General features: G+C 49.9%; 2 protein-coding genes across 3 annotated transcripts in view; one reads left to right on the top strand and one right to left on the bottom strand.

Moving 5' to 3' along the window:
* The window catches only part of Sart3 (spliceosome associated factor 3, U4/U6 recycling protein), a 42399-nt gene extending 38607 nt beyond the window's left edge, over positions 1 to 3792 (bottom strand). For both annotated transcript variants that reach the window (XM_074061205.1, XM_020167102.2), the window contains exon 1: positions 3470 to 3792. In XM_074061205.1, coding sequence (XP_073917306.1) covers positions 3470 to 3754 — 285 coding nt within the window. In that variant the 5' untranslated portion in view covers positions 3755 to 3792. The remainder of the gene's footprint in view (positions 1 to 3469) is intronic.
* A 1329-nt stretch (positions 3793 to 5121) lies between these two features.
* Iscu (iron-sulfur cluster assembly enzyme) lies at positions 5122 to 11563 on the top strand. Its single transcript, XM_020167100.2, has 5 exons — positions 5122 to 5281; positions 6696 to 6809; positions 7620 to 7730; positions 9300 to 9378; positions 11039 to 11563. The coding sequence occupies exons 1-5, from the start codon at positions 5168 to 5170 to the stop codon at positions 11119 to 11121; spliced, it is 501 nt and encodes a 166-aa protein (XP_020022689.1). The 5' UTR covers positions 5122 to 5167; the 3' UTR covers positions 11122 to 11563.
* Positions 11564 to 25517: the final 13954 nt, after the last annotated feature.

The following is a 25517-nucleotide window of genomic DNA, read 5'->3' as shown; positions in this document are numbered from 1 at the left end:
AAAATAACCAGAGCAAAAAGGACTAGAAGAAGTAGTAGCTCAAGAAGTAGAGTGTCTGCCTAACAAGCCTGAAGACCTGAATTCAAACCCAGTACCACCAAAAAAAAAAAAAAAAATCAGGTAGGAGGATTTGTCCTGTAAGATATGGGGCCTCAGGAATAAGAAGTTGGACTTATGGAACTGGCACAAGATAAGACAAACTGACCAACGGAATAGGAAACAGAGCCAAGAAACAGCCACATGTGGATGAAAAGTACACAACTGTGGTGGCACTGGTTGCTACCTGATGAAATAAGTCCATGACCCATACTGTGACCCTAGTTTGAAAAACAGTACTTAGTGAAATTCTTCTATATAGGGGAACTAGAAAAGATGAATAAAGAATGAGTAACCATAAGAACATGCTCAGTAATTAGGAAAAAAGCTCTAAAACTTTTAGTGATGTTCTCCTGCTCATGATTCACAAAATGTGACAAGCCAAACCCATCCGATGAGCACATGATGGGTTGCAAAGCACTGGCCCAGGTCAGGAGACAACTTATCGAAGCCCTCCCCACTCTCAACTTTCCTCATTGGTGCTATGGGAGTGATGGAGCAAAGCTCTGGATCTCATGTGGGTTATCATGACATACTTTCAAAATCAGGTGTCAAGCATGACATACAAAATAACAGCACTTAAGCTAGGCGTGGTGGCGCATGGCAGTAATCCCAGCACTCAGGAGGCTGAAGCAGGAGGATCATGAGTTTGGAGCCAGCTGGGCTACATAGTAAGACAATGTCTCAAATAAAAAAGTTAAAGTATAGTTGATGGTAAGGCTATTCAGAAATGTCACAATAAATATATCCTAATAAAATGGAAAAGATACAAATTTAAAAAGTACAGTTGATGAAAGGCATGCTTTCTTCATTTCTTCATTAAAGAACATTCACAGTTGTCACCTCTGTCCATGCACCTGAGTCCAAATGTGTTTTTCTGACACAAACAGTAGTGGAAGAGTCCTTGCTAGCTAGTGTCAGAAATACCTATACAAGTGCCTTCCCATGAGTACGGAGTGTAAGGCAGCAGGAGAAAAAGGCATAAAAGTCACTAATGTGGAGAAACTGCCTCTAGGGTGGCTTCTGGTCCAAACTCCTGACTTTTTAGCCAAATGAAGATATTTACATGGAATTACGAAGAAGTACTCTAAATGTATTCGTATTAAATGCATACTGAACTGGGTTCACGAGAGACATTTCAGCCAGGCACAGTGGCTCACACTTGTAAACCCAGCTGGAGAAGAGTTACAGGATCATGGTTCAAAGCCAGCCAGGACAAAAAGTTAACAAGACCCCATCTCAACAAATAAGCTTGGTGTGGTGATACTTGCCTGTGGTCCTAGCTACACAGAAGATGGAGGTAGGAGGATGGCTGTTAAAGCCCAACCCCCAGGCAAAAACTCAAGACTCTATAGGAAAAATAACCAAAGCAAAAAATGGCTGAAGGCATGACTCAAGTGTAGAGACAAAGCAAGCATGAGGCCCTGAGTTCAAACCCTAGTATCACATTCTTCACAGGCCTACTTGTAACTACCCTAAGTGTAGTTACAGCAGGAGGAGAGGCTGAGGGGTTAGAATAAAGTGGGAGGGAGGGTGAGAAAAACGGGAAAGCCGCTATCTAGACCCCAGGACAAACAGAATACGGCAAAGAGTCTCCATCACTTGACAGATTCTATCCTGTGTAGACACCTTCTGAGCTCCATCCCACCCTCAGTGAGCTGGGGCGGGGCAGGGCGCCCACAGTTAGGAGACCTCTGCTCTGACCCGCCCCCTACAGGAAGTTGAGGCCTCTCACCAAGGACGGAACCCCTCTGCTTCCAGCCTCCCTTCCCCTCTAAGACAGGTGACCCCATTTCCTCCAAGTCAGTAAACAGTATGCTCACGGAAAGGTCCAGGCTAGCAGCCTAACGAAACAGTTCAATAAAGGGCAGAGACACATCAGTCTGACATGCCATACCGCACAGTATTTGCTAAATAAGACTAAATGATCAGCACTTATAAAAAGGAGAAACTAACCACCTGCCTGCCCCAACTGGCTCCTTTGACAATCAGAGTGATGACAAGGGACAAACTCTACCAGTGGGTATCATTTCCTAGCTGAACAAAAAGACCCATGCCAGAGGGGACATTATGAAAAGTGACAGCAAGGTTATGTGAGTAAGCTGGGGTAGCCACAAGTTGCATGGTGAATGTGGTGTCTGGCCCACAGATAACTTTAAAGGGTTCAAATTCCATTTTGAATGACTTTAAGGAAAGGACAAAGGACGTCATGGCTTCTTCTGAGCCTGTTTCCTCATCTGTAAAATGAGACTGTGGCATTGGAAGTGTGGCTCAAGTCGTAGAACACCTGCTTTTCAAGCACCACGCCTTGAGTTCAAACCCCAATCCCATCGAGAGATAAGAGACAGTGGAAGGACAGAGAGAGAGACAGAGAGAAAGAGAGAGAGAGAGAATGTGCCCAATCTCTTTCAGGCCAACAGCTCCAAATCTACTCCACTCTCCTCCCTGTTCTGTGCTCCCAGGGTAGACATTTGGGCTCTGGCTCTCCGGCTTGGAGATGTGTTTGCCCAGAGGGAGGCACAGAAGTCTGGACGGAGGAAAGCAGGAGGGAGGGCAGAGACTCTTCCCCAATCCCTCAGCAGCTCTCAGGTGCCCCCCGCACTTGCCATTCATCTCCTTTCTCCCTTCCTGCCTAAGGTTAGTAGTTGGACCTTCACTCCTGGTTCTCCTGCCCACGCTTTTTAATCACAGTCATCCCTTTATTGGTATTTGCTCAATTAATCCTCATTTGAGTTTTTGCCAACTGCTTCCTGCTAGGACCCTGGGTTATTTATACAGAAGGTATCGCCACCCCGTAAGTTATGGATCAGAAATCACATCACTACTAGGTACCAAGTACAGCTTTGTAGTTATCATGAATTCTATCATGTGGGAACTGTAGCTCCCGATGTACGCCAAGGCTCAAAGAAGTTAAGAAATTCGCCCTAGGATGAATGGAATCGTAGGAAGAGAATGAGGGCCTTAACTCTCAGACGCGGAAACGTCTATCTTTCCATTTCCACCACCGCCTGGGTCAGTACCTTTCCTGCTACATCACATTCCATCATCGCCGTTATCCCTACAAGAAAGTGAGTCTCTTACGAATGGGATTTTCCTTCGACTGTCGGGACATGGTTTAACCGTGCTGTTGGGGAGGTCTGGGTCGGATCGCACTTGCAGGAGTGTAACACCACCTCCCTCCCGGGGTCGGCAAGGATTCTACGGGCCAGCGCTGGAAGAGCCCAGGCGGGCCCTAGCGCCCGGTGACAGGAGCCCCGTGGGTGACAGCGGGCGGGCGACTCCGGCGGCTTCATCACTGCCGCGGAGGAGCACGGAGGCGGGCCAGAGCCTGGGGACCTTAGGGAAGGCGCCCGTCGTCCACCCCCAGGCGCACCTGCTCCTCCAGACGCTCGATCTCCAGCTGGTTTTTCTCCTCCTCCTCGTCGTACTCCCACTCGTACTCCCCGGGGGAATTCTCGGCGGAGGAAGCTATGGCGTACTCCTCATCCCCGTCGCTCTCGCTCACACCTTCCTCCTGTTGGTCCCACCCTAACTCGAGGGTCAACATCTTCCTCCTCGTCCTAGCCGTCTTAACTTCATCCACCTCTTCCTCAGTTTTGGGCCCCGCCTTGGGCTCAGCCTCCGACTCGGAAGCCGAGGCTGCGGCCGCGGTCGCCATCTTGCGCTTCCAGTGACTCTCAGGTCTTTCCCCCCCGCCGCCTAAGACCCGCTGAAATAGGGCTGTCCAAGGCGCGCGCCTGATCAAAATCCCGCTTTCTTGCCAGCGGAAGGGAAGTTGGGAGAGTTGGATGATGGGAAAATCACCAAATACACGCAATTTATAATATTTTTATATACTTCGAAAGACCTCTATCAAAGAAAAAAACCCGTCAACATAGCATGTGTTCCGTCACAACGTCGGACAGCAGTTGGGTCTTTGGGCAGGAAGTGGAGGCCATAGAGGAAGTCATGGAGTGAGCGTGATGCCTGCAGTGGAGGGCTTCACGCCATCTTGAGAAGGTCAAAGAGGATTTTTTTTTTTTTTTTGGAATAATGCTTTAACACCTACTCGGCCCTGGAGCGTGGTTCAGTTTCCCAGCAACCGAGCAATACAGAGGAAAACTCCAAGTCCTCGGAAAAGGACCGTCTGTACTATTCATGAGAAAAAGATCTATTTTCTGATGGACTCCCTATATTTAACCTACTTGGATGTTTACACGTGAATTTTCCGATTTTATAAACTCATATTCGGCAAGCCAATATTAATAAATTATAATAAGCATTGCTTTAGAAACAACCCATCATAAAAATGGTAACCGTTTGCTATTGTTTTATACAAAAATAGACAAAAACGTATTTCTTAAAAATCAGGGCATGGTGTTTTGTGTCCCTTAATTAAGCTTCCCATTTTTGAGGTAGGAAAGTATTGGGATATTTTTCTGTTTTCTCCCTTTCTCCCTCATTAGCAGGATTAATGAGGCAGGAATTATGTCTGGTTCACTTTCCGTAGGCGTCCCAGGGTCCAGTAGAGCACCTTAGACACAGTGGTAGTCAACACGTATTAATTTGCTCTATGGATGAAAGCACTGTCCTTAACTTAGTACAAAAGAAAAGAAGGAATCTTAGCGAGTCGACGTCCTTCGTCTAAGGCTACAAAGCCAGAACCAACAGTTTAACCCAGGATTATTCAAATTCTAATCCCAAATGAACCTAATTCTCTGAGAGACCTTGGGCAGGTCTTCAGGTCAGCTTCCTTCGCTTCAAAAAAAGGTTAGGAAAAGCGGCCTTTGCAATGTAAGGTTAGGAAAGGCGGCCTGAGTAGTCCCCTGCACTGCATTCCAGCTGCGAGCCTTTGAACGTGAACTTGAGTCCTGCACTCCATTAGCCTGAGAATTCCTACGCAGAATCCGGCCCTGCGCGACTTCAGACCTTCCCGCTCCGCACCCGTCCGCGCCCCCAAGGGGCGTGGCCAAGGCGGGGCCAAGAGGGAGACACGTGCTTGGAGCTGAAGAGCGCAGGCGCGAAGCCGCGGTGACGTCAGAGCGACTCGACAGCGCGCCCCGCCCCTCGGCGCCTCTGGCAGGCCGGCAAGATGGCGGCGGCTGGAGCTGGCTGTCTGAGGCGGGCGGCGTCCGCGCTGCTGCTGCGGAGCCCCCGCCTGCCCGCCCGGGAGCTGTCAGCTCCGGCCCGGCTCTATCACAAGAAGGTAGGAGCGGGCAAAGCGGTTGCACGGACAGCGAAGGGACCAGGCTCCAGGCAGGTCCCTGGGCTGGGAGAGGCGGCCCGCCCCCACTTCTCTGCCTCGATTTACCTTCCCCAGCCTCCAGCGATACCCACGGCAGCTGTACCCGAACAACAGCTACCGATGATCGGGCGGTGAATTCTAGTGCGCCCGCCGCTGTCCGCCACTTCGTGCGTCCCTAGTTCAAACTTGTCGACAGTCCGGAATGTTAGGTTCTGTTAGGACTTTCACTGAGCTGGGGGGCTCCGGCGTCAGCCCGGTCACTGCTTAGTGACCGTGGACAAGTCACGGCCCCTCGCTGGACCTGTGACCCCAGATGTCCCCTGCAAGAGGTAACGTGTGTGGAGCCCTGGGCGGGGTTCCTGGCACATAGGCCCAACACGCGGAGCGGGTGTAGGGGGTGCGATGGTTCCCAAAGGAGTCAGGCGCGGAGCCTGCAAGCACAGTTGTGGGTTTTGGCGGACGGCAGGAGGGATAGATGCGCAGTTTGTGGCCCCTTGCCTTCTGGGGCGTAGAGCGCCCAGGACGTGAGATAGATACATTTGGGCAACAACTAAAGAATGTTGCCAATCATGCAAAAAAGTTCAGATTGTAGATTATCTTGTGGGTCCCTGGGATTTAGGATCAAAATCGGTGGTCGTATGGGAAGTGGGGGACGACTAGAAGATCTGGGTGCTTACTGTTAACTGGTAAACCTCAAGGTTAGCAAAGACTTGCGGGTGCCTATTCTGGTGAGTGTTTAATAGTTAGGCTTGCCTTTTAAAAGCCAAGGACTTCACTCCCCCACACGGGGAATGTTTTGTTGACCTTTATTTACAGCGCTAAGGAAGTGGGTTACAACCTTTCAACACCAGGGGGTGCTGCTGCGCCGTGATGATTTCAGGGCTGTTTTTATTTTAATAGACACAGATTTATTCCATAGCATTGTTCCTCTGAAGCAGTCACGTTGAGGCTTTGGGAAAGCCGTCCATTTCCAGGGCCATAGTGTTAAAGAATCTTTCTTGTTTGAGGATTACTTTATGTGGAACTACCACAAATGGTTTTTGAGCCCAGATCTTGGTGATGTGGTTGTGTAAAAGTCAAGTGATTTCGTGTGGTTGAAAACCCTATGGATCTAAGACATTACCACTGTCTTTTTGCCAGTATCTCAGATAGAATCTCCATTCTCTGAAGGTGGTTAGAGGGGAGGTACAAAAAGAGTTGGAGTCACACATGGTGCTCTTCCAGCTTGAGGCCCTGAGTTCAAACCCCAGTACCGCCAGAGATAAATGGTACTCTTGACGTGAGTATTCCTACTCCGCCAGGTGCAGGGTGCTGACTTCAGGGGAAACCAGTACCAGTAAAGTGATCGTGATTTCTCTTAACCTTGTCATTTCAGGTCGTGGATCATTATGAAAATCCCAGAAATGTGGGGTCCCTTGACAAGACATCTAAAAATGTTGGAACTGGATTGGTGGGTGCTCCAGCATGTGGCGATGTCATGAAATTACAGGTACCAAGTGGCTCACGTGTGACAGTGATAACCTCAATCCCTTTGCTTACAGAGTGCTTCATATTGGCAAAGCATTGGCACAGAAGGCATTCCACATGAGCTCCATCTTTACTGCTGTGAGCAGGGATGAGTCTGTTGTAAATGACTAGAGCAGTACCAGTTTAAATTTCCACCTTCAGCTGGGTTGAAGATTTTGTGAATTTTGCTGAGCAAAGGAAAACTGCAGTGAGCTAGCACTGCCCAGTGAGATGGAAAGTGCACCAAAACAAACCTCTCCCCAGCCTGGAAGTGACACAAAGGTAGTGGGTAAACCATATCTTTATCCTCAGTCTCCTTCATAGTGTGTGGCAGCTCACAGAGATCTTCACACCTATCCTGAAACACAGAATTGAGGCAGGAGGGAACCTAAGTGTATCTGGCACCCAAGGCAAAGTATTAACCCAAGACCTTGGTTGCAGGCTCTCCCAGTGTCTTAAGGAGGCAGACTGCCCTGGCATCTGTGAGTAGACTTCCTCAAACAGGAATTCATAACCAAACAGCAGGCTAGGGTTGCAAACAAAATAAAACTACAGTGCAGGGAAGTCATTTTCCAGCTTATCTTTACCAGCTAGCCCTATACAGTTGTTCCTAAGTTTCACTTTTCATGGCTGAGTGCTTTAAAAGAATGTGAAGTCAGTAGTAGTTACTAGCATAATTTCCAGTGTGGACAGTAATCCCAGAGCTCGTGAGGAAGGCCTCCCAGGGCCCCCATCTCTTGGGTTCTAGAGGGCAGCCCCAGAAATCCCAACTGAACTCCTGTCTCTTTTCTAGATTCAAGTAGATGAAAAGGGGAAGATTGTGGATGCCAGGTTTAAAACATTTGGCTGTGGTTCTGCAATTGCCTCCAGCTCATTAGCCACTGAATGGGTGAAAGGGAAGACGGTAAGGTTGCTTGCAAATTTGATAGAATTAAGTCACATTCTCTGCTACCCTGGCTCTCCAAAAGGCCTAGTGAATCAAAAAAAAAAAAAAAAAAAAAGATTTCTTTCAAAAAATCTGTTTTAATTTCTCAGGGAGAAATTAATTGATATTGATTACATTTCTCCATTGGGAGTTATGATTATGGACCATTTTGTTAAGTTATTTGGGGTTTTTATTGATCATTTTTATTTGTTCAGAAAGTTGGGTGGTGTTTTGTCAATTGCATCGAAAAATGCTCTTTGCCTGTCCCTCTAACAAAATATAGTTGCAAAAGGAATCTTTGGCCTTCTCTAGAGTCACTAATGTTCTTAAGTTTCTCAGGAGTCTGAGTCCTGTGGAGGGTCGGGGTGACGTATAATAGTTATTTTCTTGTTTATTTCCTCCCATCCTGTTTCAGGAACGATTCCAGGTGGCTTACAGAGTGGTGGAATAAGCTAGCCTGTATTTAAAAAGGGAATAAAAAATCAAAAATACCGCAAGTGTGAGTGAGGGTAAACAGAGTGATGGGAGCAGTGGTCCAGGTGCCTGGTCTGCAAGGCCTTCTGAGTGCAAAAAAGGGCAGTCCAGAACATCTTTTCCATCGTTTTCTCTAGCAAAGTCTTTTTCCCCAGCAGTGGTGGGCATGGAAAGTCTGTGAAGAGCTGGACTTCCTAAAATCCAGTTGCCATTAAAACTGCTCTGAAAAGCCAGCCTATGGGGTGCTCATCCTTGCAACCCCAAGGGACCTGCTTCAGCAAGCTGAGTCATGGAGGAGCAGGCTTGGGGTGCTAGGCAAAGCAATTTGCCAGGCCTCATGCCACCTGCTTCCTGTGGCTTGGGACTTCTGGCTGGCAAGCTCCTGCAGGCCAGGAAAACACAAGGCCCACTCTGTTCTGGAAGGAGGTGGTTCTGAGGTGGTGCCTGGTTAAGGACTAACCTCAGGGAAAGGGAAATAAGACAAGGCATGCATGCTTCAGGGAGCCCTGAATTGTGATCAGAATGAGGGGAGAGCCTTTGAGATCCTCACAGCTGAGTTTTCAACAACTAGCCTGGGAGTCTGGCTATTTGGAAATCTGGCTTTCCTTAATGCTGGGGGCTCCATTCTGCATGGGCAAGGACCTCCTGCCTCACCTCATCCCCCGCGGCTGTCCCCAGATTTCAGGCATCTTCTTGCAGAGATTGTTTACTTTAGGCAGAGGACAAGTCTAAACAGCTCAGCCCAGAGCCCAAGCATAGGAAATCACCTTCTTTAAAAAAAAAAAGACTGGTTTGGCCTCCAGCAGATCCCTCAGACACTTCTCTAGCGGAAGTGTCCTGGCCGTTCTTGCTGACCCAGGCAAACATTGCAGGTGTGTGTAATAATACTTTCGATCCCAGCTACAGCTTTGGCGCACAAGTGGGCATCCTGAGAAGACTCTCAGTTCTTCGTTTTGATTTACTAAGCAGAAATCATCCCCCAGCAACCTACCCTGAGGGTCTCTTTGGCCTTCCTTTTTACTATCTGGCCCTTTCAAGATAAAGCTTCACTGACACTGTTCCTCTTTCCTTCAGGTGGAGGAAGCGTTGACCATCAAAAACACAGACATCGCCAAAGAGCTCTGCTTGCCCCCTGTGAAACTGCACTGCTCCAGTGAGTCAGCCAGCAGGACACTCAGCAGTCATGTCAACTCACATGGGTGACGAGGTCCTCGTAGGTCATGGGGCCCCTGTGAAATAGAGCGCACAGAGTCTGTCTCTGTAGCCTTCTGAGGGTAGAGCCCTATACACTCACAGCCAAGGGCTCTTAAGAGTTGTGCCAGGTGCTGTGCACTGGAGCCACACTAAGACTTGATGGCATCGTTTGGAAGCCTCAGGTGGCCCCGAGCACTCAGCAGATGCCACCACTCTCCTCTTACAGAGTGGAAGTAGGGTCTCAAAATAAGCAGGAGAGCCAAACTGAACAGATTCTTTGTTCAGAATCTTTGCTGTTCCCATAACTTTAGAGCAGAGTTAGGACAAATAGAAGAGAAAACTCAGCCTTCATCATCACCCCGTTCATCATGCATTTCCTCACTTCTGGGCCAGATGCTGTCAACTGCTGGTGTCTGCATCTGTGAGTGGAGAGTGAAAGCCTGGCTATGCAACACCCTATGCGCGGTCCTAAGAGTAAACTTGCACGTGGCTCTCCAGTTCAGTCGCTGTGTTAGATTGTATGCTAACCCTTCTCAGGGACTTTTGCCTTTACACACTGCTGGAGGCTTGCTGACCTAATTAGTTAAAATTCATCCCAGAGGCCAGGTACAGTGGTTCATGTCTGTAATCCCAGCTACTCAGAAGGCAGGGATTGGGGGATCAGGGTTCAAGGCTAGCCCAAGCAAAAAGTTACCGAGACTACATCTCAACAAATAAGCTGGGTATGGTGGCACACAGCTGTGGTCCCAGCCACACAGGAGGCCATAAGGAGAAGGATGGCGGTCCAGGCCAGCCCAGGCAAAATTGCAAAACCTTATCTGAAAAATTACTAAAGCTAAAAGGGCTGGTGCTATAGCTCAGTGGAAGAGCATTTGCCTAGCAACAAAAACCTTGAGTTTAACTCCACTTTAACTCCAGTGCTGCATTAAAACAAGTCAACAGAGAATAGACTTCCTGGCTGGGTAAGGAAGGCTCAGGAGAAGAGCCAGGAGCTGGGATGGGAACTTGAGCTGTAATTCTAAGTACTCATGAAGAAAAAAAGGTCAGAGCTTGAAAACATCTTCACACGGTTCCAGGAAAACCTGTGCTTTTTTGTTTGGCCTTGGGTACTAAAGCCTTCAACTGTGTTATCTGCTGCTTGCTTTCTGCTGTCATTCCCACTCTCAACTTTCACCTTCCCTCACTTTTAGTATCAGTTCCTAAATGAAAGCTTTCCAACTTGGGATGACAAGAGGATAACATGATAAGCGCTATCTAGCAACGGTTCAGCATGACTAAAGATAGGCCAGCAAGCCCAGCCTCTCAGCATTTAGTCCAAACTTTCACAGGAGCAGACAGAAACTGATACTGTTCTATCCCTGCTATGCCAGGCACTTTCTGGACATCCTTTTAGTTTCCCAGCAGGAAAAGGACTAGCCTAGTTTTACAGAAAAGGTGAAAGGAACTAGCCCAGGAACCCAGGCTGAGTCCCCAGAGCCACCTGCAGGAGCCATGGCGCTCAGGAAGCAGCTAGCCAGCTGCTCCCCCAGCACAGTGTCCTCTGGCTCAGAAAGGTCTCTTCCTGAGACTGTCTCTCCAGTATCAAGAACCTTAGTCTCTCTTTGTTCTGTTCCTTCTAGTGCTGGCAGAGGATGCAATCAAGGCTGCCCTGGCTGATTACAAACTGAAACAGGAATCCAAAGGAGAGACAGAGAAGAAATGAGCTGTGGATGATGCGCCATCCAGAATGGCAGCCATCTGCCCCTGCCCTGCCTACCGTGCACTCACCTAGATGTTCAGAGGCCTCGCACACGGCAGAGAAGCTCTGAGATAGTCACAGTATTTGCCATGCACACTGTTACACTAACACAAGCAAAATACATCATTGAATTATTGTGAATCCTGTGCTTTCTTTCAGCTCACTTTTATTGCCTTAATGCAGTTCATGTATATATGTTGGATTGTGTGCGGCTTCAGAGCTAAAATCAATCATGAAGTCTTAATTTTTGAGTCTGAAGTTCATAAATACTTAGTTTTTCCTAAACCTGCTTTGAAGATTACCAGTAGAATGCCTTGGTCTGATTACTTGATAGAGCCGGTTACTGTACATAAGCCAGATCTGCATATGTACGTATATAATAATAAAAGAATGTAATAGAAGATGACGTTTTTCTCTAGTAAGCCTGTCTCTTGGATCCTTTGCTTTGAGTGCTGCCCAAAGCTCCCTGGGGCGTCTAAAGCTAGAGGACAGTGACATACCTAGCTTTCTTCACCACCAGACGATAAAGGCCGTGAACAGCTTTTCGGAACTGTAGTGCCTTAGGAAGCGAGGGAAAGGAAATGGCTATCACTGTCACTGTGCTACCGCAGTGTACTAGACAACTCAGAATGGGTCGCGGTTCCTTTTGGAACTACCGATTTGGGAGATCCTAAAGTCCAAGGAACATTGGCTGAGGTAATGCACTATACCCTGTGAACCAGATGTGTGAGGAGCTCTTGGAATGAGTTTTAAAATGCAGATTTCTAGGCCCAAGTGTCTGACTTCAGTCTGGGTGCCAACACCCCCAAACTTTGAGAGCCTCCTGGTTCTGTGTGGTGTGGGATGAGTCAAGCAGCCATAGGGAAAAACCTTGTCAGTTCTCTGTCCTCCACCGGTGTGACATTTAAGTGGTTTATTCTGAACTGTCTGTACATGTACAGTGCCCCTAAAATTGTTTAAAACATTCATCTCTGGTTCAGGGCAGATAGCGCGTTCAATGCTGTTCCTCCTGTCCAGAGGTGCACACATTTTGCACTACCCACATCACAAATCTCAGTAAAGAAAGTCCCGTTTTGTAGTGGAAACACGATCCTGAAAGCTTCAAAAGTAAGATGTGTTGGTTTTTCTAATGGTGGCTTTTTTGTTCAGGCACAAGCTGGCTGCCTCTTAAATATACCTCCTTTGTTTAAAAAAACTTCCATGTTCTGACTTCTGGTGGAAAGCACAGAACTTCAAAGGCCGCACCCTCCAGTCTGGAGGACACCACAGGCCAGCGCCTCCATCAGAATCTCAAATTAGAACCCTGGGTGGAACCATGTCAAATTGTCCTGTGCGGTGTGATCTGTGTAATTCAGGGGCCCTCCAAACTGGGCCTGTCTCTCCCTTATATGTGGCAACACCACAATTCCCCACTGCCTTGTGATTTTAATATGAGATTTCTTGTCTAGTTAACATCCTCTGAAAGTTGAGCTGAATTCTGCACATCAGATGTGGCCCACGAACAGCCCAAACAGCACGCCCTCAGCCCAAGCATTGCAACCTGGTAGGCCAGCTACCAGAAAAGGATGTTTTCTTTAACTTACACAGACTCCTTTTCCAGGCAGGTTGACTTTCGGCCACACGAGGGCCTTGTCTGCCCTTCATTGAGCTCAAGTTGGGTTGTTTTTTTTTGGTTTTTGCACTCTCCAAGACTCTTCTGAAGAGGTCTGGACAAATGCACTGAATTCATCTATTGAGCACCTGTGCTTGGTGCCAGGCCCTCCATTTGTAATCCCTTTATTTCTCATGTCAACTCTCTGAGGTGGACATTATTTCAAACGAGCATTGACTTGGGGTTACGTGACCCAGAGCCTGTGCTTCTGCCCTGTTTCTGCCTGGCAGAACACCAAGGCTTTGGGCACATGAGAGGTTCACCTCACCCTGAACGTTCACATGAAGGGTGAGTCCTAATCTTTCCCTAATTTAGCCTGCCTCATTTGTTCAAGAGTCAAATGCCTGCCGGGCATGGTGGCACATGCTTGTAATTTCAGCTACATGGGAGATCAGGAGGTCCAAGGTCAGCTTGGGCAAAAAGGAGGCCCCATCTCCACAAAACAGGCTGGTCATGGAGCACAGGTCTGTGGTCCAGCTAGTGGCATGCCATAGGTAGGAATCCAGACGACCCTATCTGAAAAGCAAACTAAAGCAAAAAGACTGGGGTGTGATTCAAGTGGTAGTGTCCCTGCCTGGCAAGCTCTAGGCCCTGAGTTCAAACCCCAGTACCACCAAAAAGAAAAAAAAGTATCAAATACCTGAGCCCACCGTTTCTTCCACACTCCCACACCCATGAGCACAGATGTGGTTTCCTTTTCTCACTTATTCTAAGTAACACTGGCATGAATGTCCTCATGGTCCACCTTGCCACCCACCTCCAGGTATTTCCATCAGCAGGTTCCAAAACAGAGTTTCTGGGTCAAAGGCATTGCCTCTGTTACAGGTCAGATTCCCAAGGAAGCCACCCTGAGATGGCGATTAGCATGCAGGGTGTTCACCTGAGAGTCTCCTAAGCCCCACCATGTCACGATTAATACTGACGGAGGAGCTGGGCAGCAGTGTAGCCCACCTAAGGTCCCAGTCCACCTGGTGGGGAAGCGCTAAGTCTGACGCTCCTCTATGTTGTCCTTCATCGGGGCGTCTCGCCCTTAGAGTCTGTAAAATCCATCCCACTGTCAGTTTTGTCTTCTCTCTTTCTCACAGGATTTGCAGTTTACACACAGAGGAGCTAAGGGTGAAGCTTACCACCAATGAATAAGTCACTGGAATCCCAGGCATCCATTGGGCTTGCTGCCCTGGAGCAGAGGGCGTGGTGAGGGCACTCACACTGCCCCATTGGTCCCGTAACCCCAGAATCCTGCTCACTTTCCCACAAAAGCAGGGTCCCTGGGGACCATCCCTATCAAAGGGGTGCACATCCACTCCCACTCCCAAAGGCAGCAGGGCCCAGCTTCCTGGCAAAGCCAGGGCTCAGAGTCTCCACTTGGCCTTTCCCGGTGTTTTTGATAGATGACAGTCTGCCAGTACAACGCATCCTTGTCTGGTCTAGCTAACTGAGCTGAGGGCCTCCAGGGAGAGCCTGGCCTGGGGTTGCCTGACTGTGACCATGAGCGACTATGGGCCTTTCTCATTTGTCCTCACTTGTCAGCCTGAGAGGGGTTGTTTGCAGGCCTGAATGAGACCACATGGAAAAAGTGCCCATGCAGCCAGGTACACCACAAGTGCTTACTAAATGCTCACTTTGCCTCTGGACAGGCTCTTTCCACAGGGCCAGGGAAGGCTTTCATCCAGGCCACACTTACTGCACAGCCATGTCGCTCTAAATCGTTTGCTCAGGAGGTAGCTCACAGGAAGTCACTACCAAGTCTCAGAGCCTGGATGGTGACACGGGCCATAAGGAGGTAAGGGGCTGCTTCTCCACGGTTCCTTCTCCCCAGTCAGGACCCTGGGAAAGTGGGAGGGAAGAGCCTGTCCCTAACTCCTGGGCAAATCTCTCTCCCTGTCCTGGCTCAGTTTCTCCATCTGCAAGATGATTGAATCCCATGAACCATTTTCCTTTCTCTCAAACACAAAGATTCCATGGACTTGGATAACTTCTCACTTGAGCCAATAACCAGCTCTTGCCAAAACATGATTCATCTCAGCCGATTCTGCCTAGCAACCAGCAGTCGCCTCTGCCATACCGACTCCCCAGAAACATTCCTCCCCCACCACACGCCCGCCAGCCCCTCCACCCCTGGCCCCATGGAGGAATGCAGGCTTCAAGATCCCCTCCTGCCCCCCTGCCTGTCTGCCACCAGCATTTTAACCCAACCTCAGAATGTCTCCAGCTCTGTCTGGAACAACTGGGGGGGAAGCGGGGTCCCCCTGGGATTAGTACAGGAAACAGCAGCAGAAGGCAGGCTGGTGAAAGTGCTGACCCAGCACAGAGAGGGAGCCGGCTTTCACTCCAATGCCTTGCCTGCCCGCCTGGTCCAGCCGCCCAGCTGCGGGCCAGTGCAGTGTCTGCACCTTAGGGAGGGAAGAGGAAGAGACAGGAAGGTGAGAGGGAAGGAGGGAGAGACTGTGCCTGAGACAAAACCAGCTGTTCAGCCAGCCTGAGGGTGTTTCAATACAGCTTCCCATGGGGAAGGAAAGCCTGTATCATTCTAGTAGACTCAGAAAAGCTCTTGATAAACTTCACAGCCCATTGGTGACACAAAATCTTAGCAAGCTAAGAATAGAAAGGAATTTCCTTAACTCAATAAAGGACATTTACCAGAAACTATAGCAAGCATCCTCATTAAGAATCCAGGTAAGACACTCACCACCAACCCCACTCTGAAGACCACCATGACCTTCATCTCTGCCTCTGCCACCTCAACTACCTCGATCACCACCATGGCCTCCATCCCATCACCTCCACCACCACTTCTGTCACCACCAGCACTGAGTATTGCCTTAGACATTCCAGCCATTTCAGTAAGACCCTCACAAAATGAGTGAACATTCCATCATTTGTAGTGCTCCAAGGCTTCAATCATCTGCCTATAGTTCATTCTTGGGTTTTTGTTGTTTTTCTTTGGGTTTTTTTTTTTGGGGGGGTGTTTTGTTGTTGTTGTTGTTTTTTTGGCTCTGGGGATGGATCCCAAGGCCTCACACAATCTAAGCCAGTGCTCTACCACTGAGCTACATCCCAAGCCCTTGGTTCTTTGAAACAAGTCTGGCTACGTAGACCATGCTGGCCTCAAACCGACGATTCTCAGTGCTGGAATTACACGTGTGTGGATTGTGCCCAACTGCTACAGTTCACTCTTGAATGAGTGGTGACAGAGTCAGGTGACCTGGGCTAGAAACATGCCTTGGCTATTCATTGCCTTCCTGTGCACGTTTGGACTCCATTTTCCATCTGTAACTTGAATAATAGAACTAAAGCAATTGTTTGTAAACTATGCTCCCCTGGTTCTGGAAGGGAGGCAGACAGGTGACTTGAGTGTTCCAACCCCCTTCAAGGGTAGGGCTGTACTTTCATTCAACTTGTCTGTGACGATTCCCAGTAAGAGATGTGCAGAGGTGTCATTGTTCACGAAACTGAAGACAACTGACACACAAGCAAGACAAGTACAGACTACACATAGAAACAGGCTCTGAAGACCCCAAAAGACAAAGAACTGTCACTCAGGTGCACTTCTCACCAGTTCAATTGGCAAAAAGACTGATGAGGGGAGGAAGTGGGAGCAGGCACAGGCTTGCCAGGGTGGGAATGGGAATTGGTGACATGCCATAAACGTCATTGTGCAAAGACACATGTGCAGGATGTGCTGAGACACGAGTGATGACACAGGGCCCTCTAGCTCTGCCACCAGTGACCTGCCCCCATGAGCTCTTCCAGGTTCTGTTCTGGTCACCACTCCCACCCTGAGGAACCCTGAACTGGCTTCATTCCAAAGCCTAGGCCGGCAGGAATCTGAGCTCACATCTCAGACAGGTGACTAACACTTGTGGCAAGTCCAGACCCTCCTGGCCACCGCAGGAGGCCTGCCCTCTGCAGCTCAGAGCTCTGCCCCTCACGTTGCCATACCACAAACCACAGGAGGCAGCTTCCAGGCCAGACCCAGGACCTGAGCCCTCTTCCAATCACCGGCTAAGCACATGACCTTCAGCAGGTTACACCTGGGGCACTGAAGACCTCAATTTTCTAAGCAGGGATGGTTTCTTCCTCAGCAAAAAGCACCAATCAAACCAACTTCACAGCAGTTTTCACATAAAATCGTGTATGTGAAAAGCACATTGTGAAATACTGACTAGATTTCTGTTCCCTCCAGGAAGTGAGTTCTCAGAATATCTGTGTTAACGGCCCTGGTGCAGTCTGTGATCAGACGACTTCCAAATTCTTTGTGTCCAGCAGGGAAGAATCCATGCAGGACATGTGTGTGTAAGTGGAATTTATTAAAAGTTAGGGGAGGGAAACACAAAGGGAGCATGGTGGGCCCAGGTGGGCATGTTTCCGAGATGCTAGCCTAGGGGAAGAGAGGAAACAGGTGATTTCCAGCCAATAATCAATGAGTGGGGCGTGGCATGGGCCAGAACCTGGTTAATCTAAGATATAATATTTTTAATGAGTCCTAATCTTTCCCTAATTTAGCCTGCCTCATTTGTTCAAGAGTCAAATGCCTGCCGGGCATGGTGGCACACGCTTGTAATTTCAGCTACATGGGAGATCAGGAGGTCCAAGGTCAGCTTGGGCAAAAAGGAGACCCCATCTCCACAAAACAGGCTGGTCATGGGGTACAGGTCTGTGGTCCAGCTAGTGGCATGCCATAGGTAGGAATCCAGACGACCCTATCTGAAAAGCAAACTAAAGCAAAAAGACTGGGGTGTGACTCAAGTGGTAGTGTCCCTGCCTGGCAAGCTCTAGGCCCTGAGTTCAAACCCCAGTACCACCAAAAAGAAAAAAAAGTATCAAATACCTGAGCCCACCGTTTCTTCCACACTCCCACACCCATGAGCACAGATGTGGTTTCCTTTTCTCACTTATTCTAAGTAACACTGGCATGAATGTCCTCATGGTCCACCTTGCCACCCACCTCCAGGTATTTCCATCAGCAGGTTCCAAAACAGAGTTTCTGGGTCAAAGGCAAAGGACACGATAACCTTGGCAGATGCCCTGAGGACCCTCTAATGTTCCTAAAAAGGAACATTTGTCTTCCATCCCAGTCTACTCAAAACCAGATAGAGCCAAGAATGGGATCTGAACCTAGACAAGACGTCCTTATCTTGGGAAAGGCCATGGGAAGAATTCAAGAGTGTTGCTAACTGGCCCAGTCCTTCTAGCAGATCTCGGCACAGAGCAGGCTGTGAGGAATCTGCCTTGGACCCAGCCTGCTTGACTTCTCGCTTGCTCTCTTTCTTTCTCTCTCTTTTCGGTGGTGGTACTGGGGTTTGAACTCAGGACCTCGTGCTTGCTAGGCGGGTGCTCTACCACTTGAGCCACTCTGCTAGCCCTCTCACTTTCTCTTTTCAGTACTAAGGATTGAACCAGGGCCTACTGCTGTCTGGGCAAGCCTCTACCACTTAAGCGATGCCCCCAGCCCTTTTGGTTTAGTTTTCTGGTACAGGGTCTCACTATGTAGCCCAGGCTGGTCTTGAACTCAAGTTCCTTCTGCTTTAGCATCTCAAGTGCCAGGATTACAGACATGCAACATCACACCAGGCTTTCTAGGAGTCCCTAAAAATGGGGGCAGAGAGGGGTTGATCTCTGTGATGGATAAAAGGAGGAAAAAGAGGCCGGTTTCTTCCAAGCCCTTCTTGTGCAAGAAATGAGTGGTTCTTTATATTAACGGGAAAAGCCAGCCTGCAGCCCTATCCCCAGGAGCTAACAAGAGCATCCCACGTGGGAACACAGGGTCGAGACCCACCACACTGAAATTCAGTGTGGAGGCTGAACCTCCATGTCACGTATGTGCAGAGACCCAGGGTGGTGGACCTGGTCTCCAGACCCCAAGGGCTCTCGCTTTCTCCCACGTGCAGCGCCTCGGCGCAGAGCTAGGGCACTGCTTTCTAACAGACACAGCTTAGTCACTCACTGTCACTTAGGGAAGAGCTTCCCCTCCCGTAGGACAGGAATAAACAGCCACCCACTGGGCCCTTGTGCAAAGTGCGAGGCTGTCGCGTGGACTGAGGCCTGCAGGCCCCAGCGCTGTTCGTGAACAGACAGGAAGGATCTGACCAGAGGCTGGTTGTGGTCAAAGCCTCTTTCCGGTCCTTTCCTCCCGGCAGGCCACAAGGGACCCATCTGCCCGCTGAGGTGGGATCCCTGCAGAAGTCTGGGCACATTGAGCTTGGGTCCTACCTCACACATTCACTCATGCATCCATTCCCCCATCTCAGCCAGCGTGGCATGTAATTAAAGTCCAATAATCCAGAAGGTTGAAAGCTCAGTCAGCACTTTCTGGCTGTGTGACCTTGGGAAAGTCACTTCACCTCTCTGAACTTCTGTGCCTTCCTCTGCAGCAGATGGATGAAGAGGGATTTCCTCTATTTTGTGAGAACCCAACATAGGATAAGTGCTTAGTGCCACGCCCCGTCCACAGTGGTGCCGAAGAAGTGATGGACACCCTTAACAATGGGGTTCAAACGCTGAGCAAAGATGGAGGTGGGAGATTTGGGGGTCCAGGGAGTGGCTAGAGCCTCTCATAGCACACCCTCAACAGCAGAGGTGTGGCCACTTTCCCCAAAGCTCTCCCTTGGGCCCCCAACTTTGTGAGTCATAGATGAAGCACTGAGGCTCCGAGAGGTGCAAGGGCACCCAAGGTCACACAGAGGTGCCGGAGTGCCCAAGGTCACACAGCCTGGGCGTGGGATTGAACTCTGGGATGGAACCCCCATCACTGGGTAATGAAATAGACACCTTGTGCCACCCCTGAATGCCCACCCTCAGTCCTGCTTGTAAGTTTAATCCCTGGCTCCCCTGCTCCTCTAACCCCCCCAGAAATAGCCCTGCCACCTTCCCCCCCACCCGCCGCCCCTGGTCTCAGGCCTCACACTCCCCCAGTGTCATGCCTCCAGCTGCACTGACCCAGACAACACCCAAGCCCTGGCTGGGGATCACCATCACACCCTCCAAGGGAGACAAGGAACAGCTGAGATGCTCCAAGCCTGGGGGAGGGAGGGCGGTGTGAGTGGTGTGAGGCCTCTCTCCTCCAGCCACATCTCTCCTCCCTCTGGGGGTTCCCAGGACTCTCCCCCTGACTGCATGTGGCCCCTGCCCTGTCTTCACCAATACTTCCAGAACCTTCTGCCCTGTTCCAAAGAAACCCTGTGACAACTCTAAGAGTTGCTGGTCTTAGGATTCTGAAGCCTCTAAACTTGATCTGCAAAGCTGAACTGGATATTTTGCCCCTTTCCCTTCCACAGGCATTGCACTTCACAGTTGGCAGCTAACAGCAGCTCACATTCACTGAGCAGCCACGGGGGTGGGGAGAATGTTCCAGACACTTGAAGTGCAAGCTCAACTTCTACCAACACTGTGAGGTAGGTAGCCCCATTGAAACAGGCTCGGAGAGGTGATGTGACTCACCCAAGGTCACACAACTGGAAGGTTGTAGAATTGGAATAGAGGCCCATCATCCAAGGCCTGCACTCCTGACCACCACACCACACTGCAAAGTGAGAGATGGAGGGGTAGTGCAGGGCTGGGGCCAGCAGCCCGCTACCTCCCCTGTACACATGGCTGTCCCCAGTCCTTCTTCTTCCCGCTCCAGTCTCCTGGATGGAATCTGTCTCCCTAGACCCTACAGGGGGCTCCCACAGGCCCAGATCCCACAGCCCTCCCAGGGCACCCCAGGTGTCCCTCCAGGGCCCCAGTGGGGGGTGGACATGGCAGCTGCTCCTGGCATCAGTGTCCCAGCAAAAGTAGATTTACAGGCTGGGCTATTTTTTACTCTGCAGCTGCTGCCATAAACCCTGGACAGACCTGGGAAGGGGGAGCAGCTGCAGGGGAGTCTCCCAGACCCCTGGAGCCAGTACTGAATCCGTCCCTCTGCTGTTTCTGAGCAGCTGGAGGAATCTTGAAATTAAGACCTCCTGAAAAAGGCAAATCCCTGTCCTGCCCTAGTCTGCCCCATCCTTTCCCCAAACTAGATCAAGAAGTGATATGCAACAGGGCGCAGCACAAACTAGTCCTCTAGACACTGGGCACAAGATAAAAGAAAGAGCTGGGGGGTCTCCTGCACAGGAGCTCCAGGTGATTCTGATACCCTCAAAACTAGAGCTTCCTCCTGGTCACTTCTGCTCCACTCTCCCACTGCTTCAGGTTCGAAACTCCAAGTGCTAGCTGTGTGACCTTGGATGAGTTAATTGATCTCTCTGAGTCTCCATTTTCTCCCCACCTATAAAACAGGGAGAAATTGCGACCATCTCATTAAGATAGTTGTCAGAAAGAAGTAAAATAACCCCAATAGTTCACAGTGTCACCAGATGGTCTCTGAAGACTTGTCAGAAGACTCCTAGGTTCTTGTGTCCCGTGAAAAATTCAGGCAAGATGTGAAAATCACTAGGCACCAATGGATATCTCCTGTAATGCTAGCTACTCAGGAGGCAGAGATCAGGAGGATCGTGGCTAGAAGTCAACTGGGGCAAATAGTTCAAGAGACTCTATCTCGAAAAAAAAAAAATCACAAACAAGAGCTGGTGGAATGGCTCAAGGTGTAGGGCCTGAGTTCGAACCCCTGTACTGCAAAACAAAACAACAACAACAACAAAAAGTGAAAGTGATATAGTTTACTGAAGGTAAGGGGAAGGCACCACAGAGGAAAGCAGTGATGGCCGCTGGCCAAGTGGGATGGAAGCCTGGTTTCTTTTTTAAAGGGCCTTTGTAAATTGAAAAGACAAATGGTGGGGAAAACCTGGGTGGTCTTTGCAGGATGGGCTACACAGTGATTGACAGGTTTCACTGACAAGGTCTTGTCACCCAACAGGCACTCTGCACACGCACTTACGCTAACTCTCAGCCATCTTAATTACACGTGTGAGCTGATCAATAGTCACATTTTAAACAGAGGGCTTTTACCTGAGAGGTAATGGAGGATAGGGTGGAATTTCCTCAAGTCTTCCTGTCTTGCACCTGCAGAGGATTTACAGTTGAAAAGATCCTGCAATAGCTAAGATTTTACAATAGAAGAGGAATTTACACTTCGAAGGGTAGCACTGGGCTGAGATAAGGAGTTTAACATGAAATGTCCTGAGAAAACTTTCACGGTGCCAGAGTACCGAAATTCTTATCCTAGCCTGCCTCAGTAGCAGCTTTGTTTGCGATTGCCCCAAGCCAGAAAGTGCCCGGATGTGGTCAGCAGGTTGATGAATGGTGGTATAGCCATACAATAGACTACTACTCAGCAGTAACAAAGAGCGAAATAGGATGCACTGTATAACATGAGAACTATGAAAATATTTATGTGGAATGAAAGAAGCCAAAAAAAAACATAGACTCTGTATGATTCTATTTATGTAAAAATCCAGAAAATAAAAAGGAATCATATTGACAGAAAATAGATCAACACTTGCCTGGGGCTGGGTGAAGGGCTGGGGGAGGGAGAGGATGGGGAATAGAGGGTGGATTTCAGAGGGTGATGGATACATCCCTTCTCTTGCGCGTGGTGATGGTCGATGGGGATACACATCTATCAAAAATCACTGGATGGTACACTTTAAGTATGTGCATTTTGCTGCATGTTAATTTTACCTCAGAAAAACTAAAAAAAACTAACACTGGTAGACCAGATATATGCAGGTATCTGGCTGGAGCTGCAGCTCACAAGAAGCTGAGATTGGGAGGATCGTGGCTTCAGGCCAGACAGTGCAAAAAATTAGCGAGACCCCATCTCAACCAATGGCTGGGTGTGGTAGTATGGGTCTGCCATCCCAGATATGCAGGAAGCACAAATGGGAAGATTGTGGCTCAGGCCAGACTGGGATAAGGCGAGACCCTATCTCAAGAATAACCAATGTGCAAAGGGTTGGAGACGGGCCTCAAGCAGAAGAGCACCTGCCAAGCAAGCATGAGGTCCTGAGTTCAAGCCCTAGTACTGCCAAAAAAAAAAAAAGAAAAAAAGAATGTGTCTCCAATACCTGGCACACAATAGATCTCATAATATATCTGTGATTGGTAAACAAAGAGGCTACAAATCTGCTGTGCCTCGTGACCCCTCAGAAGCCAGAGGGCAAATTGATTCCCACTGGGGAAGATTTGACAGCTCTAACCTCTATGAACAAGAACCAAGGCAGCTCTGACCACAGTTAACCCCACCCCTGGGGAAAAGGGAGCAGGGAGCCTGGAAACAAGAAAGTGAGACCCAGAATGAAACACAATGGATTCATTGTCTCCCACCCCACCATCAGCCTTTGGATCACAGATATCACACTTGCCTAGGCTGTGTGACCTCAGGCAAGTCACTGCACACCTCTGAGCCTGTGTAAAATGGGGTCAGAGAGGCTGCTCACCTCTCTGTGGGTGGAACACTGGCATGTTCCTTCCTTCAGCCTCACACACTTGGGCACGCCGACTGCATGCCAGTGCCGTTCTGAGTGCTGGGTGGCAGTGGGGACAGAGCCCAGGAGAAGCCCTCTCTTCGTGGACTTTGTATCTTGCAATTACAATCACCCAGCTGTACCTTCCAAGACCAACTTAGTTGGTCTAAGTGGAGCTGGAAAGCCAGTGTTTTTTAAAAATCCCATCATGCAGGGTGGGGACGCCCGTCACATGGGATGTAACCAGCCTCTCTTTACACACATTCAAATGAGGCCCAGAGAAGCAAGGCCACTTGCCCAAGGATGCACAGCTCAGAAAGGGCAGAGCTGGGATTGAATTTAGACATTCTAACCTTAGGATCCAAATCCATATACGCAGCAAAGATGTTCCCTCCCACTCTCTCCCTGAGTGTAATCCCAGTCCAGGGGCTGATCAGAGCAGGGCAGGGGCCAGGGAAGGCACCCCACCCCTCCTCCTGCCACCACCACCCAGCTCCCATCTGTGGCTTTCCAGCATTCACCAACCTCCAACCTTCACTGGTCACCAGAACTTCCATTCCCACAAACCCTGAGTTTGGCTCAGGCCTCAGGGTGGTTGCTGGCTGCCCCCCTCCCTGTCCCCCTCCACGGTGGCAGCAGGCCTGCTGGGAGATGGACTCCCAGGCTGGGGACAGCTGACACTTTTACAAGTCCTGGGACAGTGGAGGCCTGTTCAAGCCCTGGCAGATGCTGGACCCCAGAGAACAGCAGGAATATCTCCCCCTCAAGCCTAGTTCTGCCTCTGACTGGCCCAGCCCATACCCCAACTGTGGTCAGCCTCAGTGACTCCCGGTTGACTGTGCTAGGCAGATGTGTGTCCACAAAATGCCTCTCTGGGTAGCCTCACTGCAGCTAAGGGAGCAGATCAGTGAGGTTGTAAACAGGAGCAGAGCCCTGCTGTCCTCTCCCCCAAGACATCCATCCATCCATTTATTCACCATTCATCGATCTGTCCATCCATGCATCCATCCATTCGTTCATTCATTCATTCCTCAAAGTACAGCTTATCAAAGAATGCAGACGCCAGGGTCAGATTGCAGAGCTGAAACCTGGCTGTGTGACCTGGGCAACTGATGGCACCTCTCTGGGCCTCAGTTTCCACATCTGAATCATGGGAATAACTCACTACGTTGTGAGTTCAATGAGTTAACGAGATCAAGTGTTCAGAGCAGCGCCTGCTACACGACAGGGGTGGGTTCATTGAAAGCTACTGTTGTCATTGAGCCTGGGGAGCAGAAGTGCGGCTGTGGGGGAGCTGCTGCAGAAGGAGCCCAGGGGAGGGACACCTAGGCCAGGAGCTGAAGGTTGAGGGGGAAAAGAAGGTGGAAGGGTGTCATAGGCAGAAGGAACAGCAGCTGGAAAAACTCAGAGACAACGCAGATGCTGACTCCTGGACCTCAAGCCACCTCCTCAATTCACCCCCCAACCAGTCTCAGGGAACACAAGCAACAGGTAAGGCCACAAACCCCATACCCTCTAGAGGGCCCCAGTGAGCATCGCCTTCCTTCCAGCTCCCTGTGGCTCTTCAGTGTCTGCTTCTGAGGGGTTCTTGTGTGTCACAAGGAAGCTTAATGCACTTCCCAGCCCTGTTCTAGAGTCTGTCCTTACAGGAGCTTGGGAATAAGCAGAGAGGCCTGCACAGAGAAGTGACTGGGCAGGAGCCACACAGCTTACTGCTATCCCCGACATTCACATGCAACTCTCCTTATGTCCTAGGAGGAAGCTGGGCTGAGCAGAAGAGGGAGGGTCCTTCCCCACTGCGACAGACAGAGGCCATTGTGTGTTCTGAAACCCAAGCCCAGGCCCCCTCCGGCTGGATGTGGGGGTCACTGGAGGCGAGGACTGCCAGGGGGGCCCCCCACTTGCTCCCAGCCTTAGACACATCTGGACTCCAGCTGGCAGCTCCTGGGACCCAGGCCAGGCCCAGACCAGGGGGAGAAGTTGCCACAGGAAGTTGCCATCAAAGGCAAGGAGGAGCCTGGAGGGTGGGGAGACAAAGGCAGAGGCTGCTCAGCCCAGGGTGTGGTGTGCATGGCAACTGTGCCCCCCACTTCTCTGTCTTTGAGAGACAGAGAGGCAGGGACGGCGTTGCTCAGAGGCCACAGTCAATAGCAGTCAGGGGGGAAAGCCACATGTGTAGCTGGCACTCCACCATGAGGACACAGGCTCCCAGCATAGAATGGGGTGTCCACACCAACTGTCCCCTCACCCTCTAAAGCCCAGCCCACGCACAGCCCCTCACTGCAGATGCATCCTCCACCCCAGAAACCAGTGCAACTGAG

The sequence above is a fragment of the Castor canadensis genome, chromosome 18, assembly GCF_047511655.1.
Source record: "Castor canadensis chromosome 18, mCasCan1.hap1v2, whole genome shotgun sequence".
NCBI lineage: Eukaryota > Metazoa > Chordata > Mammalia > Rodentia > Castoridae > Castor > Castor canadensis.
The sequence above is the reverse complement of the archived record's forward strand: the minus strand, read 5'-3'. Positions and strand labels throughout refer to the sequence as shown.

What these genes read in the sequence shown, in the direction of transcription:
- Iscu (XM_020167100.2), top strand. Translation starts at nt 5,168, where the DNA reads ATGGCGGCGGCTGGAGCTGGCTGTCTGAGGCGGGCGGCGTCCGCGCTG. An exon ending in CCCGGCTCTATCACAAGAAG is followed by an intron (nt 5,282 to 6,695) that starts GTAGGAGCGGGC and finishes TTGTCATTTCAG; the next exon opens with GTCGTGGATCATTATGAAAA. An exon ending in TGTGAAACTGCACTGCTCCA is followed by an intron (nt 9,379 to 11,038) that starts GTGAGTCAGCCA and finishes TGTTCCTTCTAG; the next exon opens with TGCTGGCAGAGGATGCAATC.